This window comes from Nanorana parkeri, unplaced genomic scaffold, assembly GCF_000935625.1.
Source record: "Nanorana parkeri isolate BGI_ZX_2015 unplaced genomic scaffold, ASM93562v1 scaffold2194, whole genome shotgun sequence".
NCBI lineage: Eukaryota > Metazoa > Chordata > Amphibia > Anura > Dicroglossidae > Nanorana > Nanorana parkeri.
Window position 1 is genome coordinate 86,612 of NW_017308462.1, and position 17,493 is coordinate 104,104.

Here is a 17,493-nt window from a genome sequence, read left to right on the forward strand (position 1 = left end):
CGGTGGGGGGGGCGGCCCCTTCTTCGGGACGCAGAAGCGATCTGGCGACAGGTAAGTCGCCAGGATCGCTTCTGTTGTAAAGCCGACAGTCGGCTCTACAAGTTTAAACAGAGTCCCGGCGGCAAAAGTCGCCGGGAGTCTGTTTAAACAGCCCCGATGCTGGCGACGTACACTGTACGTCGTCAGTCACGAAGGGGTTAAAGTGGACGTTCACCCCTAGAAATACTCACCATTAAACAGCCATAATAATACACATGTACCTTAATAAATACATGGCGCCATGTTTGACTTCTGTCCACGTCCCAGTCATCCAGCAATCGGCATTGGAAACTGCCGGCTATCAGCAGTGACGCAATGCAACTCGTGGCATCTCTCAGCTCCCTTCATTCAATGAAACTCGTGGCATCACTCAGTCCCCTTTGTTCCATGAAACTCGTGGCGTCACTCCACCCCCTTCGTTCCATGCAACTCGTGGCGTCACTCGCCCCCCTTCGTTCCATGCAACTCGTGGTGTCACTCGCCCCCCTTCGTTCCATGCAACTCGTGGTGTCACTCGGCCCCCTTTGTTCCATGCAACTCATGGCGTCACTCGCCCCCCTTTGTTCCATGCAACTCGTGACGTCGCTCGGCCCCCTTTTGCTCCATGCAACTTGTGGCATCACTCAGCCCCCTTTGTTCCATGCAACTTGTAGCATCACTCAGCCCCCCTTGTTCCATGCAACTCGTGGCGTCACTCGGCCCCCTTTGTTCCATGCAACTTGTGGCGTCACTCGCCCCCCTTTGTTCCATGCAACTCGTGACGTCGCTCGGCCCCCTTTTGCTCCATGCAACTTGTGGCATCACTCAGCCCCCTTTGTTCCATGCAACTCGTGACGTCGCTCGGCCCCCTTTTGCTCCATGCAACTTGTGGCATCACTCAGCCCCCTTTGTTCCATGCAACTCGTGACGTCGCTCGGCCCCCTTTTGCTCCATGCAACTTGTGGCATCACTCAGCCCCCTTTGTTCCATGCAACTCGTGACGTCGCTCGGCCCCCTTTTGCTCCATGCAACTTGTGGCATCACTCAGCCCCCTTTGTTCCATGCAACTCGTGACGTCGCTCGGCCCCCTTTTGCTCCATGCAACTTGTGGCATCACTCAGCCCCCTTTGTTCCATGCAACTCGTGACGTCGCTCGGCCCCCTTTTGCTCCATGCAACTTGTGGCATCACTCAGCCCCCTTTGTTCCATGCAACTCGTGACGTCGCTCGGCCCCCTTTTGCTCCATGCAACTTGTGGCATCACTCAGCCCCCTTTGTTCCATGCAACTCGTGACGTCGCTCGGCCCCCTTTTGCTCCATGCAACTTGTGGCATCACTCAGCCCCCTTTGTTCCATGCAACTCGTGACGTCGCTCGGCCCCCTTTTGCTCCATGCAACTTGTGGCATCACTCAGCCCCCTTTGTTCCATGCAACTCGTGACGTCGCTCGGCCCCCTTTTGCTCCATGCAACTTGTGGCATCACTCAGCCCCCTTTGTTCCATGCAACTCGTGACGTCGCTCGGCCCCCTTTTGCTCCATGCAACTTGTGGCATCACTCAGCCCCCTTTGTTCCATGCAACTCGTGACGTCGCTCGGCCCCCTTTTGCTCCATGCAACTTGTGGCATCACTCAGCCCCCTTTGTTCCATGCAACTCGTGACGTCGCTCGGCCCCCTTTTGCTCCATGCAACTTGTGGCATCACTCAGCCCCCTTTGTTCCATGCAACTCGTGACGTCGCTCGGCCCCCTTTTGCTCCATGCAACTTGTGGCATCACTCAGCCCCCTTTGTTCCATGCAACTCGTGACGTCGCTCGGCCCCCTTTTGCTCCATGCAACTTGTGGCATCACTCAGCCCCCTTTGTTCCATGCAACTCGTGACGTCGCTCGGCCCCCTTTTGCTCCATGCAACTTGTGGCATCACTCAGCCCCCTTTGTTCCATGCAACTCGTGACGTCGCTCGGCCCCCTTTTGCTCCATGCAACTTGTGGCATCACTCAGCCCCCTTTGTTCCATGCAACTCGTGGCGTCACTCGGTCCCCTTCGTTCCATGCAACTCGTGGCATCACTCGGCCCACCTTGTTCCATGCAACTCGTGGCATCACTCAGCCCCCCTTGTTCCATGCAACTCGTGGCGTCACTCGGCCCCCTTTGTTTAATGCAACTTGTGGCATCACTCATCCCCTTTGTTCCATGCAACTCATTGCATCTCTCAGCTCCGTTCATTCAATGCAGCTCATGGCATCACTCCACCCCCTTTGTTCCATGCAACTCGTGGCATCACTTGACCCCCTTTGTTCCATGCAACTCATGGCATCACTCCACCCCCTTTGTTCCATGCAACTCTTGGCGTCACTCTGCCCCCTTTGTTCCATGCAACTCATGGCATCACTTGACCCCCTTCGTTCCATGCAACTCATGGCATCACTTGACCCCCTTTGTTCCATGCAACTCATGGCATCACTTGGCCCCCTTTGTTCCATGCAGCTCATGCTATTGCTTGGCTTCCTTCGTTCCGTCTACATCTTTGAGAGAATCTGGGCACATAGGAAGCACATTCCAATCAGGCTTTGCAATCACCTGACATTTGAAGTATTAGGAAGGGCTAAGTGCCACCGTACGTCTGATGAGAACAATTCGCTCATGTCTGTGCAGCTAGAAAAGAACACGTGCCGGGCCATAACCTTCTCTGTAGTCATTGCCGGTTACCGTATATCTTATTTGTTCTATTGAGTCATTTAAAATGTGTCTCCATTTATTTATTTGAGGGCTTGCCTGGCATCGGAAGAGAAATGGCAATGAAATTCATCAGGTCTCTGACTGGAGAGAGTGTACTACAGAGGTAAGGCGGAGTCCTAAATGGAACCAGCATAATATAAATATCAGAGGCCACTTGGGGTACCCATTGACTTTTCATGGCCTTTGTGTTCAGTTTAGAAAAAAAATCTTAGCACCTGTAAGGCAGAGCAAATTTTTCCAACTTTGCTTTGTTTAAGTAATAGGTATAGGGACGTGCCACCCATGAGGCCAACTGAGGTGGCACAGTAGGGGTCAGCGCTGAGACTGCAGTGTCCATATCGGACACTCTGTCCCCAGTACATGTCCAGACCTTTATATGTTCAGTCCCCTGGCTGCACAGAGTAATTAGTTGTTATGGTGCAGGCAGCCACTAATGGCCTGGTATGTCTGGGTGCACTTTCCTAGCAATCACTGATGCTGTGCACCCCATCCGCCTGCATCCGAGCAATCCCTGAGGCTGTGCACCCCATCCGCCTGCACCCGAGCAATCAGTGATGCTGTGCACCCTATCCGCCTGCACCCGAGCAATCAATGATGCTGTGCACCCCATCCGCCTGCACCCGAGCAATCACTGATGCTGTGCACCCCATCCGCCTGCATCCTAGCAATCACTGATGCTGTGCACCCCATCCGCCTGCATCCTAGCAATCAATGATGCTGTGCACCCCATCCACCTGCACCCGAGCCGTCAATGATGCTCTGCAGCCCAGTCGCCTGCATCCTAATAATCAATGATGGGGTGCGCAGCATCATTGATTGCAACTCCATTTTCTCAAATTTGCCTGGGAAGGTTTAATTACCCCTTAAAAATCGTACTTGGCTTCCCCTTTCTATGTAATGTTATAGAGGAGAATGGGGAGCTGTATTTGCCATAGTTAGCCCCGTCTGTACTGTGGTGGTAGATCTTCATTATGAGTTGTAAACTAGATATGAAGGACTGTCTGTCTTAACAAAGGGTTAAAGGAGAATTATGGGGTTAAGTCTTTTCCCCATAGTTCTCCTTAGGGTAACGGGAGGACAAAAACTAGCATCCTCCCGTCACCCTAGGCTCAGTATACCGCGAGCTGCTGCTCACAGTATACTGAGACGCCGCAGCCAGAGCGGATCCCGACATCGATGTCGAGATCCGCCCAGCTGCGTGAGTGACAGCTGGCTCTGCCTATCTAGAGGCAGAGCCAGCTGTACCCGCCCCCTCCCCCGTCTGTTCCGCCAGTCAGCGCTGGAGGATCGGAGGGGGGAATCCAGTCCCTCCCCTGTCACGGCAGAGAGCTGTGACTGGATCGAGAAGTGAGAGAACGCCGGTATGTGTTCGCTCACTTCCCGATCTACTCAGCCGACCTGTGACAGTCTCATTGTCACAGGTCGGCTAGAACTATGAGGTCAGTGAAAAGCACCCCCCTCATAGTTCTCCTTTAATGATCTCAAGGCTTGGCGATACATAGTTTTTCTTTAATGTGCATTAACATACAGTTACCCGAGTCTGTCCCTAATGCCAGCTATTCTAAACAAGATAAGCTGCCTCTAGTGTCCTATGTATAATCCTGCTCCAAAGAAACAACTAGAAAGGCAAGAACACATAACAAGGAACACATAACAAACACATAGGGGGGGCTTCTCAAATTTGTTTGCTAAAGTGGAAATGCAGTCTGTCACTAAATGCTGGACAATGCGGGAGCTTTAGGAATAATTGATTGCATTGGTTGGCCATATACATGACAAAGTTCTTCTTCACAGATTTTATCAGTGGAGGAAGGAGTTTGACGATCCCACAGTTCCCCCTAAATCTGCCAAGAAGACCGCTCACTGTTCCGTCTGCTGTCATCCAGGTATACAGCCCGCATCCTCTGCTCATGGTTTATGGACTGGAACGGAGTTGTTTATGTTCTGTTGTGGGGCTCCTGGATAATAGATTGCTCTTGTCACATCTTCATAGATCCCTAATGGAACACGAGTTTGCTAATTCCCCAATGATCTGCATAGCAGAGTGCAGAGATGAGACGGCTCCATGATTCATCGCATTGGCTGCCTGAACACCTTTATAGGGCTCAAGTACTTTTTCTTTTTGGATTTTAATGAGAGGAGGATTGGGGGTAGGCAACCTTGGCACTCCAGCTGTTGTGGAACTACAAGTCCCACGAGTCAAGACAGCCACAAGCATGACTCCCAGAGGCATTATGCGGTTTGTAGTTTCATCATAGCTGGAGTGCCGAAGTTTCCTACCCCTGGAGCAGAGAATGGTTAAAACCCTTGTTCGTATTTTTTCTTTGACATCTATAACTCTATTAAAGCAAGGCAAAAAGTTTTCTTTAGCTCTTGGCGCTAATGGCTGCCAGCTGGACAATCCACTTGCTGTTGCTCACTCAAAGTTTTCAACAGTTTCTCACAGTTTTTTTACACAGACTTGAAGGGCTGCTCATCCAAGGCTCTGGGGCTTCCACCACGTACATAGAAAACAAAAGGGAACAGAGCGCCACCTCCGTGTGTAAAATCGTTTATTACAATAAATAAAACAAGGGATAAAAGTACTCGCAAACGTTTTCATCAGGCTTTAACAACAAACGAGAGGCCACACTGTCTGTTGACCCAACATGGTATCCCCCCGACTATGTAACACGGTAGTTTCCAGTCAGGAAGAAGGGGGCTTGCCCCTGAAACGCGTGTCCGTAGTATCCGATCACATCACCGTCCACCGACCGCAGTCAGCCAAGATTGATGCGTTTCAGGGGCAAGCCCCCTTCCTCAGAATCCTCATGATTCTGAGGAAGGGGGCTTGCCCCTGAAACGCGTCAATCTTGGTGGACGGTGATGTGACCGGAAACTACCCTGCTAATCGGGAAGCCAGGTGGCAAGTCATTACACGCCGCCTGGCTTCCTTAATGGGACTTTCGGTAATGGTGAGTAACCGAAAAATTTGATACCGAAAAAACGATATCGGTACATCCCTAGTCTTTATCATGCACAAAGAGAAGTATGGATACCGGCACTCCACCTTCAATACAGATGCGTCTGTGTATTGATGAAAATGCAGCATAATCACATCAGGATGGACTATCAGGATCCGCTTCCTCAGGCAGAACATGTGATAAAGAACACGTATATAAATACAGAGCAATACGTGATAACCAGCCAATCCCTGAGCTCACTAGCACCCTGTGACCTCATATTCCCGCCAAAAATGACATAGCGTTGTGCTGAGCCACATATCTCCCTAGTTGGATACCAATCAAGTGAGATATAATGCATTATTACAAGTCCTGAGACCCCGAGCAGTCGCACATCGATGACGTCACTCAGGAAAATACAAGGGTTATTGAACCCTTGCATGTTTTTTCATATACCGTATTTGCCGGCGTATAAGACGCCTCGAGGTATAAGACGACCCCCTACTTTTTGTGTTAAAATATAGGTTTTGGGCTATACTAGTCGTATAAGACGAGTATAGCCCAAAATAATGTTTAAATGCACCCACTAACCTCCATGGCGGTATTCCCGAGTGTTGCTCGATTACGGTATCTATGGCTAGCAAGCAGTAGATTATATGCAAAACGATTTAAAATTTAAAAAAAAACTTTTTCAAAGGGTTAATACTTACCTGTGTCTCCGCCGCGCGCTCCTGTCCGAACATCTGAAAATTCCTTGGGCGGCAGCAAAGGATCTTGGGGCTGGCGCATGCGCAGTTCAGATGTTCGGCCGGGAGACGAGGAAAGACACAAGGTAAGTCTATCGAGCAGCGTGCACCCAGCGTGGGTCATTAGAGAAGGGGAGGACAGAGGAGTCGGCGCTGGATCGGAGACCCGCACCAGTGTTGGAGGGACAGCCGAAAAAGACACTAAAGAAGAAGATCGGATTAAGAAACATCATTTAAGGTAAGTCTCTGCAGCAGTATTGGGAAGGGGGGGGGGAAAGTTTGACTTTAATGTCACTTTAACATTATTGAACTCCAACTGTGCCGCACAGTCTCACCTGCGGTCCACCCCAGCCTAACGCGTTTTACCGTGGACCGGTGTCTTTCACAGTAATGTGTTTTAGGCAAGTGATTTCGCCATAAAAGCCTCCCTTATTTAGACCTCTAAAAACCCTGAGACTGTTGCTGGGTGCTGCCATCCTGGGTGTGCTCTCAGAAGCCCCAGCAGACTCAGGCCTGTCACACTGGATTGCATTCCTCCTCACTAGTCCCCCAGCAGATACATAAAGGCTAATGCAGGGAGGGGTGAAGGAGCTGGACCAGCATAGACAGTGATTAGACACTCCCCTAAGAGGAGAGTGTTATAGGAAAGGAGGGTGCTGTGCTCAGGAATTGATTCTTGCTGGAGCAGTCAAACTTTCTAGCAAGTTCGAAGACGCATTGTACGTGAATACAAACGAATGTATGCAAAGAACAACGCTGCAAGTAAGCGTTACCTGTCAATACCGTCAGCAAAGAATTAGGATTAGAAGAAACGTGCCTTTGTCCTTTTTAAAGGTTCGGCTAAAGAACACCAGCGGAAAGGATGCAGTCTGTGCGCCAGTGATCGATACTGCGAGCCACATGACTATGATTACTGTTGCCCATGTGAGTGGCATAAGGCCGAACAAGAAAAGAAGAACAACCCCCTGGAGTATACCTTTAAGACGTAAGTATATATACTACGAGAGCCGGGTCACCGCCGTCTATTCATTTATACTAATATATCTGTTTATAACCTGCAGGAAGGCAAGAAAACGGGAAGGCTTTCCTTATCATGAGGTAGAGTCACCGATCTGGCAATACCACAGTTATTAATATGGATAGTATCCGGCTTTAAATGTTCTTCTCTAATTGCAGGTTATTCAGGAATTCCTTGTAAACAAAGACAAATTATCCAAGGTGATCCGATGGCTCCGGCCGAGCCTGCCATGTTTCCAGGTAAATTGTTATTTATATAAGATGCCCAACTGAGATTCTTCACTACTGACCCACGACTAGGCATGGGCTTTGTAGTAGGGGATGGTGACAGTAGCTAGGCTTTTGCAGGATTGGGAACTTGGGTTCACTTCCTAATATTTGCATGGCTGTTGTCTCCTAATAATGTCCTCCCACAACCCAAAGTCATACTGGTGGGTTAGTCAGCATTGACCACATTTTTTATTTTAGTTTTCTACCTTTTTAAAACAAATCCCAAGGCAAAAGGCTAAATATACAGTTGATATTCAATGCCCAAAAAAGTTACACACTCTAATATTTCCTTGGACTGCCTTAAAGGAGAACTAATATGAGGTAAGTGATTTTCACTCATCTTCCTAGTTAGAGCCGACGTGTGACAATGAAACTGTGACACATAGGTTTTATAGATCGGGAAGTGAGCAAACGGATACCGTCGCTCGCTCACTTTCCGTTCATCTCCCTGCAGAGAACGGTGACTGTCAGTCTCCGCTCCCCGCAGGTATTCCCCGCCTCCCCTCTCCGACCCTCCAATGCTGAGTGGAGGAACGGACGGTTTGAGGGGGCGGGCACAGCCCGCTATCAATCAGCCAGCTGGGTGGATCTCGACTGTGTTGTCAAGGTCCATCCCAGCTGCGCCGCACTCAGTATATAGCGGGTAATAGCTTGCTATATACTAAGCTTTGGCTCACGGGAGGAGGATGGTATATGTCCTCCCGTGACCCTAAAGAGAACTATAGGATATAAGGTTCACAGCCGGTACGGATCCTAACAATGCTGTCAAGATCCACTCAGCTGGCTGATTGACAGCGGGCCCTGCCTATCTAGAGGCAGAGCCATCTGTTCCCTCCCCTGCCCGTCCCTCCACTCAGCGCTGGAGGAGGGTGGGAATCCCTTTGGGGAGCAGTGACTGACCGTCACCGCTCTCTGCACGGAGATGATCGGGAAGTGAGCGAGCAACGGTATGTGTCACTTCCCGATCAATCGAGCCAACCTGTGACAGTTTCAGTATCACATGGCTGCGCTAACTATGGGGATGAGTGTGTTTCACTCTCCTCATAAATCTCCTTTAAGAATCTGGTTACTATTGGAAACACAGGCATTTTTCCCCATTCATCTTCCAGGACAACAAACGACAGACAGACTCCTCCTCCAATAGGAACAGAAAATGCATTGTATAGATTCTTCAGCATATAAATGTGGTCACTTAGGTCTGTTATGAGCTACAAAGCTCAGACCCAAGTTGGTGCCCCCAGCCCAGACTTTCAGAAGAACTGAAGGAAAGGCATCCATCCTCCTAGCACACTAGCAAAAAAAGAGAGGCATGCTGGGTTGAAGAGCAAGTTATACATTTTTAAAGGAAGTCGTACTGCCAAACTGGACAGCTGTTGTGTTTCCTTCATCTGGAGAAGATTTGCTTGGAACGTTGTAAAAGGAGGAGCTCAACTTTATTCTCCTCTGCATTTCTTCATCCATTGCACTTTCTCTCACCCTCCTTAATGGTGGGGCTCTCGTCTATCTTTGCCCCCTAGTTCCTTCCTCTTTACAGGAGAAAGAGCTATGGACATACCCTTTCCAGTGCCTTGGGAAAGCCAGTACTGAGAGATTACTAACCTATTTGGTGGACTGGCCTGGACAGGTGGGGTTCCCTTCTGGTGGCAGTAAGGAGACATCCTTGCTGAGGTTGCTCCCGGCTAAGTTAACGTGACTGGCATCACCAGACGTCATGTCCAGGTGGGGTAATGTCACTGTATGGGCACTGCAACTTTTGGTTCTTGGGACTTTAAAGCGCAGGGGGGAAAGTGGGTGCAGCCTGCTAGTGCCTTTTCTGACCAAGCCAGCCACTGTATAACCTCTGTAGAGTCTAGACGGGCACTGACTTGGGTCTGACCTTTTTGAAGTTCATTTCTCCACCACAAGTCAAACCTAAGTGAGCACATTCTTATTCTGGAGAGGCTATACAATACAGCTTGCCCTCAGTACTTCAGGCTTTTCTTTAAGAGATAAGCAGGAATTCTACATACTTCTCTCTCATATGCAGAATCTGCTCACAGCTGCATGTAATACCAGCCAAATAAACAGCTCCATAAATTCCTTAATTTCCCTTTCTGCATTCAGCTGCACAGGCTGTGACGGCTTGTTTATCTCTTTAGTCAACCAAGGCTAATGGTTTGGTTTTATTGGTAATTTCCTGGTGAGTCGGTGCGTTGGAACTTCATATAAAGTTATTTATAAGGGTGTATTTGGCTATGTACTGAAGTTTTTATTTTTGTGTTTTGTTTTTTCATATGGCATAGACCTTTCTCTGCAGTTTAGGTCTCCTACCTTTTGGTTTATATTGCTGTTCGTGATATAATCTCATAGTCAACCCTGTGGGAGAGGGTTTTCCAGGCTTTTGTCCCTCTCTAATCTGGTAAACTTTTGCTAATCCTGTTCTGGAAGACAATTTGGGAAATCTAGAGTTAAGCTGCCCATATACCTTACAACTATCACAGGACTTTCGCTGTGCGATGGTTGTAAGGTAATTTAAAATCTCGTACGATCTTCCCATCTTGGACAGGCAAATCGTACTTGCGATCATCGCAAGCCTGCCCCCCTGAGGGGAGGGATTCCAATGACTGTAATGCTGAGGGGGCAGTGTGCGATTGCACACACCGGCCCGTTGGGTATTTGTCTTCCGAGCACGCCACTAACCTGCCGAAAATCTTACGATTTTCGGCAGGTTTTCAAGCGTGCTCGGAAGACAAAAGACGTGCGACCGTACAGTAGAAACGGTCGCACGCCTTCCATACACCTGCCGATTATTGTACGCCCGCGGGATCACCCGCGATTATCGTTCGATAATCGGCAGGTGTATGGGCACCTTTTAGACTTACTGGTAACTCTATGTCCAGCAGTCTTCCAAGACAGCAGGTTTCCATTCCCTGTGTTATGTTCCTTTCCTGTTGTACATGATCTGCTTCAGATCACGTCATTTGGTTCTCTTTCACTACTGACCAGTTCGGTAGAAGGACTACCCTTTGCTTTTAGTAGCTGCTTGCCTGTTCCTGCTGGAGAAGGTGCCCATCTCTCATATGGTGTTCCATGTGCTGTCCTGGAAGAATCCTGCAAATAGAGATGCCATACGTCTAAAGGTGCCCATACACCTTACGAATATCGTACGATAATCGTATGCGATCCACTTTTCGTACGACAATCGTAACGTGTGAATAGAGTGCCCGACCGATAGTACTGTACAATCGTACGACTTTTGACGGTCAAGCATGTTTGAAAACTTTGGTCGATCGTACGATGTTCGCATGGTTGGTGGCGTTTCCGTCCGTCAAAAGTTGTACGATTAACACTACGAAAATAGTTGCAGTCAATTACCGCAAGTCGTGCAGGTGTTTTGTTTTTTTTAGCTACCGCTAATAGAACCTTGCGATAATCGGGGGCAGGATGGGGCCGTCGTACGAAAATAGTACGACGGTTCGATCGTCGGACGAAAAGTTTCGTCCGATAATCGTAATGTGTATGGGCACCTTAACTCTGGATTTTCATTGTCAGCACTTTATACATGAGGAACTTTACTTGATACTTCACGAGTACAAAGTTGATGCAGCAAGTGAGACGTCACGTTTCCTCCGGTGCACAGCGGCATTGTCTCCAGGTGTAGCCCGTCTCTTTCCTCTCATATTCCTGCTGAGCTGTGCAGCCAGGTGCTGAGTGCAGAAAATAAAATGTTCTCTTCTTCATCTCGCCTCCCTGTTTACAGCAAATACTTCCTTTCCTGTTAGAGACATGGGAATTCTTTGTTAATGCTATTAATGATATTCTGAACATCTAATTATAAATATTAATAATCTTTTATATTACCTTGCAACTAATATATTCCTTGGTGCTTTATGATTCTGCATACAGTAAACATAAATTGTTTAACAGCACAGAATGTAACTAGAGGCAGAAGATATGAGAGCTCTGCTCATTACAGCTTCTTCTTACCTAATATGAACTTTTAATAAACTGCTTTAGCTAACAAAATGTGATTTTTCTTTCTTGTCTTCTTGAGGGACACAGGAATCCAGATACTGTCAGGTTATAGTGCCGCCTACAGGAGAATTGGAAAGAAGGGTTGAAGGCCAGTCGCAGGATCACACTGCTCTACTCTGCATGCCTCATTATTTTGCTAGTGTCCTAGGAGGATGGATGTCTTTTCTTGGGCTGGTCTCTACAGAGCAGCATAGACCTTTGGACATAGGGCTTCTCTTGTGGTGCTTTCCAGGCATTACGTACTGGCCCTATGGGGGCTTGATAAATCCCAGTAGTGGGATGGCCAATGCGCCTACAAAATGACAGCTGGCACCCAGCCTATGTGATTTATCTCCAGTTGCTGTCAATGGACTTGGCTCCTATATTGGACAGATTGACTCCTGAATTCCATGTTAATTTGTCCCTGGTTCTGGAGGCATCTACTTGTTGGCGTTTCCACAAACACACAGAAATAGCAAGGCTGCGCCTCCCTTCCATAATCTAGACAAGGAACAGCTGCTGGAGACTGTGTTCCTACTTGTGATCTTGTACTGGTCAAGAAGTTCAGGGAAGCTGAGCTGATTGAGTTGGAGCTGTTTGTAAACATGATGACTGTAATTGCTTGGGCAAACATTATACAGAAATGTTTTGCTTGGCAATGTATATTTGTATGATCTGGTTTCATGATTCAAAAAAGTTTGAGTCTAAAAGTGCTGAACACTTATTTTTTGTTTAACCCTGAACACTTTAAATACTGCCAACATCTGCCTGTAGTTATTGGAGTGGTTGTGTGAGGAGAGCAGGAATATGGAGCTATTGCTGGTGGAAATAAATGCTGATCCATTAGAAATAGACTTTCTGAGAATTGAACATTGGCATTAAGTAAAGACTAAATGAATGTGAGGTGAAATGGTAAATGTGGTTTAAATTCGGGATGCACCGATACCGGTTTTTCAGTATCAAGTACGAGTACTGATAGCTTGCTTTCGCTACTCGACGGTACCGATACCGGTGCTTCCGCTGGCATGGAGCCGGATTCCCAGGCAATCAAGAAGCTGAGAGGCGGGTCATTACTTGCCGCCCGACTTCCTGATCGTATAGGAAGCTGTCTTAATGTTCCCCCTACGGCACTGCCGGTCAGAGGAAATCTTTCTCTGACCAGAAGTTCTGGTATCAGGGAAGGTATCGGAGCATTTGTACTCGCCCAAATACTCAGTATCAGCATCGATACCAATACTTGTATCTGTGCATCCCTAGTTTAAATAATTTTGTTTATTTTAGGGAACTGACCCTAGATTTGCTTCACTTGTATATGCGCACCATGGTGTCCTGTATTATGTTATCATAGTAATTGTTCTGTGATTTTTCTAGAATTTTGCATTGGAGTGGATGGAGTGGCCCAAGCATTATTCCTGTGAGAAGATTCTGGTCCTCCTGACATACTATGACATGCATGAGAGGAAGGCGGGCAGGCAGCATGATGCACAACTTCAGGCGACCCGGTAATGAGCCTGACAGGCCTGCTTGCTTTGAACCTGATGTATGAAGGTTTCAGCACTCAGACCTGTAGATGCTTCCTCACTCTCCTCAGTCTGATCTGTCCCAGAAGTCCGAATATGATTGGTAGCTTTAGAGCAATTATTGGGGACACTCTGATAGTTTAGGTACTTTCTACAACTGTCTAGTCTTAGCTGTAGTAGGGAAAATGTGGACATGGCATCCATTTAATACTGGTCTTGTAGAAGCTGAATTGTGGAGATCATCATCACGTCTGATTTTTGGCACGCATGTGCCCCTTGCTAAAACTGCTTCCTGAGATGTGTGACGACTTGGACATTCCAGGAGGCAGCAAAGGGGGAAGGGAGGTGATTGTGTGGTTGCCATTCCTACGTCATCCATGTCTAGGTAGGCAATCGGGAAGTGGAGAGCCAAACAAAAACACTTTTCCTAAAATGGTCAACGTATCTGCTGGTTTGAACATTTGGAGGAGGGGGGGGTTTGGGGGGTGGTTAAGTAGACGACAGATCCTTCTTTTTAAATGTCGGTGAAGGTTCTCATTCTTCCAGGTCATGGTATATCTGTAAAAAAAATAAGTCAAGGCAACTGCTGTAAGCAAGTCCAGTTGCCTTGACTTATTTTTTTCTTTTACAGATACCGGTACTTCTTTTGAAATGTGTATAAGGGGGCTATCTAACCTCCCAAAGGATTTGTATTTCTCTCCATCCATTTGTGACATTTCTATAGCATTGCCAATAAACACAACCAGCTCTGCTGTAGAAGGTGACTTGGTTTTGCTCTGCTGTAGTTAAGCAAGGCAGCCAGGTCACCTCCCAGTCCGTGACTGGATAGTGAAGGTGCAGCAAACAGAGTGATTAGGTAATCTCTTTGCTCTCTCCTCTTTTCCACTTGTTCCTTTTCAACACTTATGGATGCAGGACACCTGATTTCCTCCTAGTTCCGCCCCTTCCTCTTGCGTTGTGAGTGCTGAAATCAAGTCCCAGTCAGGTCACTATCTGCAAGGAGTTTGCATGTTCTCCTTGTGTTTGTGTGGGGTTTCCTCCGGTTTCCTCCCACACTCCAAAGACATGCTGGAATGTTAACGTGCTCCTGTCTAAATCGGCCCTGTATGCATCTATGCGAGATAGGGACCTTAGATTGTAAGCTCCTCGAGGGTGGGGACTGATGTAAATGTGCAGTATGCAAAGTGTTGTGTAAATTGTCAGCGCTATATAAATACCAATAATAAAAATAAAATGAGCCAAATATGGGTATTTATACTGTACTAGTCTTAGTTTAAATATATGTATCAATATATATGCAGTATTATTATGTCATTATTACATCTGTGCATTTGCTGACATGTTTAACCGCTTCCCGGCTGGCCGTTGTAAAAAAACAAACGGCCGGCCAGGAGCTTCCTGGATGTAACAGCCATATAAATACGGCTTGTTAGGCGCGCCCACTCGCGTGCAGGAAACTACCAAAATGTTAAAACAGGCAGCAATGCCTGAGTACATACAAGAGTTCTGGCGGATCGCTGGTATGAGGTGCCGATCGGAGCGCCCCTCCCGCTCGTCCTGGGCTCCACTGTGCCGTGTGCGAGCCCGGGACCAGCATGGTGGCTCTGTGACGGGATCAGAGGGAGATCGACACACAATCTCCCTCCGGTGTCAGAATGCAGAAGTGATCTATATTACATCACTCTGCATTCTTGTGTCACTCTCCACAAATTTTTATAAAGTCCCCACCCATACATACACGCTTGCAAACATGCGTCGGGTGCGCATACATGCGAAAATGACAATTGCACCCATTATGCCGCACATGTTACATATCGTCACAGTGAGAGCAATAATTCAAGGTCCATCAATCACTGATAACACTAAACTGATGAGCCGTAAAAGCTTTTAAAGTGTCGCCTATGGCCAATTTTGGTTATGGTAGTTTTCTGCGATTTCGCGGGTGCGCGCAGTTTTAAAGCTTGACATGTTTGATGTCTATTTACCCAACGTGACCCCGTCTTTTATATTTTACCAAAAAACTGGGTAATAATAAAATGTTTTATAACAATGTAAAAAAAACTTTTTTTTTTTTGTAAAATTTTCAGTAATTTTTCCTAATTATAGTTAAAAAAAAAAAAAACAGGGGTGATTAAATACCCCCAAAAGAAAGCTCTATGTGTCCCCAAAAAATGGTATAAAATTAATTTCAGTACAGCGTTGCATGACGGAATAAATGTCAGTCAAAGTACCGCAGCGCTGAATACTGAGAAATGGCCGGGACAGGAAGGGGGTGTAAACACCGCGGTCAGCAAGTGGTTAATATCTGGCTGGAGTTTAGCGTTGTGTTTTATTAAACATTGCAGATGGTTTTCATAGTTTAATGATAAATGAATGTTCATAAAATGTTTCTATTTTTATTCTTTTTCCAGAATTGTTAAAACACGAGTCAGAAATGGGGTTCCATGCTTCGAAATTGAATGGGTAAAACCAGGTTTGTATACACACAGGGATATGATGGATGGACCACTGTTGTACAGTATGGAATGCACTTTAGAAAAGTCCTTATAAATGATCACATCCACTTTACCAGAAATCTATACTTGCCGCCTACAGTTTGCCGATCACCGATCCCATTGTGATCTAATGTATGGTATTGCAGGACTAAGCTTCATTTATACAAATGCGCAGGTGATCTTAGGCAGAGGTTCTCAGCTAGTGGTACATGCATCTCAGGAGTAGTGATGTGTGGGAGCTTGGCATGAACCAAGTTCGCCCCAAGCACGTGCAAAACTGTCACTGACACACCCTCCTCCCTGCCCAATCAGTTTCGCAAAGGACATTTTCCTCCGCACAGTTACATGTTGCAAAGGGGTGGGACATCTGATCCATAGAATAAATGAAGCAGGGAGATCCTTGCATTGCAGGTCCTCAGGTGCAGCTTTCTCTTCAGCAAGGAAAACAGTGCGCAGCAGCACAGTAGTGACATCACCAAATCTCATGAGACCAGCAATCGGAGGCCACAGTGCCTTAGGTGATATCACGCTGCAGATATACAGCTATAAGGCTACAGGAGGTACACTGCTATTTTTCAGGAAGAATTCAAGGCAGAGGGTAATTTTTTCAGGTTATTGATTTCATAGGGGACATTTATAAATATTTTCCATTATATAAGTTCAGGTTCACTTTAGATCCCACAGCTTATCATTATGTCTCTTTAATCCTCTGCTCTCATTGGCTGTGGACCTGCCAAGCCTTAACGCTGTGACACACTGTACGCAGAGCAGAGCGATGGTGCGCTGCACTTGCATGCAGTGTGTCATGTAATTTTTTTCTTTGGTACGTCAGCTTGCGAGAGCTGGTATAGCTGAGCGCCAGGATGCAAAGTCTAGCTGGTTGTTACGCACGAGCCGATTGGCTGAAGGTGCTGTCATTCATCTGCCTGCACTCAGCTCACACACTGCATGCGAAGCTCCGTGCCTGACAGCTTTGCTTTGCTCTGCACGGCTTCGTGTGCAGTGTGTCACGGGCTTTAAGGTCTTGTTCAGATTTTGAACTCAGGGATTTTTTAATAAGCAGTCGCTGGTGTCACCTGTTGACTTTGTACAGAGTAGTTCACCAGCTGCTTTGGTGGTGCATCTTACTAGTGTTGTCACAGCTATCAGCATCCTTCATTGTTAGCATTTAACAGAATTATCAGTATAATATGAGCAGATGTAAGAATTTTACTCTTCCAGGCAGCTATGTTTTTCCTGATGATCATCCACCGGATGCTCCATTACTGAGCATTGAGGAAGAATCCCTATTCACGGCAGCCTACCCTCATATTGCAGAGTCATTCCGAAAAGACAAAATGGAGGCTGAGCTGCTGAAACTGAAAAGTAAGTCTGGTAGATGCTTACATGGCACATTATAATGTATACGTCTCATTTCCTAACTGTTCCATAAACGACATCCGAATACCTGTCTCCGCTCCTCGACTGACCTATCTTCCTTCCTAATATTGCCCTGTCATGTATGGCTGCAATAATTCTATTAAGCAGTCCCCATTCATAATGTATAAGGCTCATAGTTCAACCTTTTCTCTTACTGTGAGAACCTATTGTTTGTCAAATCTGTGGTCACTTGACGGATTCTAGACTCTTCTGTCTTCTTAAAGTAGTCTTAAGGTCTGAGCGTTTTTTTAAATCATATTCCATTCTCTGCATTCCGGTAAAAACCGCCCAGAACCTTTTTCTCCCCCAGTACCCTCCCCACACACACACACTTACCT

The 17,493-nt window shown here is 47.0% G+C and overlaps 1 protein-coding gene across 1 annotated transcript in view; it reads left to right on the forward strand.

The window, feature by feature from the left end:
- The window catches only part of GEN1 (GEN1, Holliday junction 5' flap endonuclease), a 44,713-nt gene extending 27,634 nt beyond the window's left edge, over window positions 1–17,079 (forward strand). Inside the window, exons 5-12 of the mRNA XM_018572984.1 lie at window positions 2,783–2,856; window positions 4,548–4,639; window positions 7,276–7,426; window positions 7,503–7,539; window positions 7,618–7,698; window positions 13,093–13,223; window positions 15,653–15,714; window positions 16,962–17,079. Of these exons, the coding sequence (XP_018428486.1) occupies window positions 2,783–2,856; window positions 4,548–4,639; window positions 7,276–7,426; window positions 7,503–7,539; window positions 7,618–7,698; window positions 13,093–13,223; window positions 15,653–15,714; window positions 16,962–17,005 (672 nt within the window). The 3' untranslated portion in view covers window positions 17,006–17,079. The remainder of the gene's footprint in view (window positions 1–2,782; window positions 2,857–4,547; window positions 4,640–7,275; window positions 7,427–7,502; window positions 7,540–7,617; window positions 7,699–13,092; window positions 13,224–15,652; window positions 15,715–16,961) is intronic.
- Window positions 17,080–17,493: the final 414 nt, after the last annotated feature.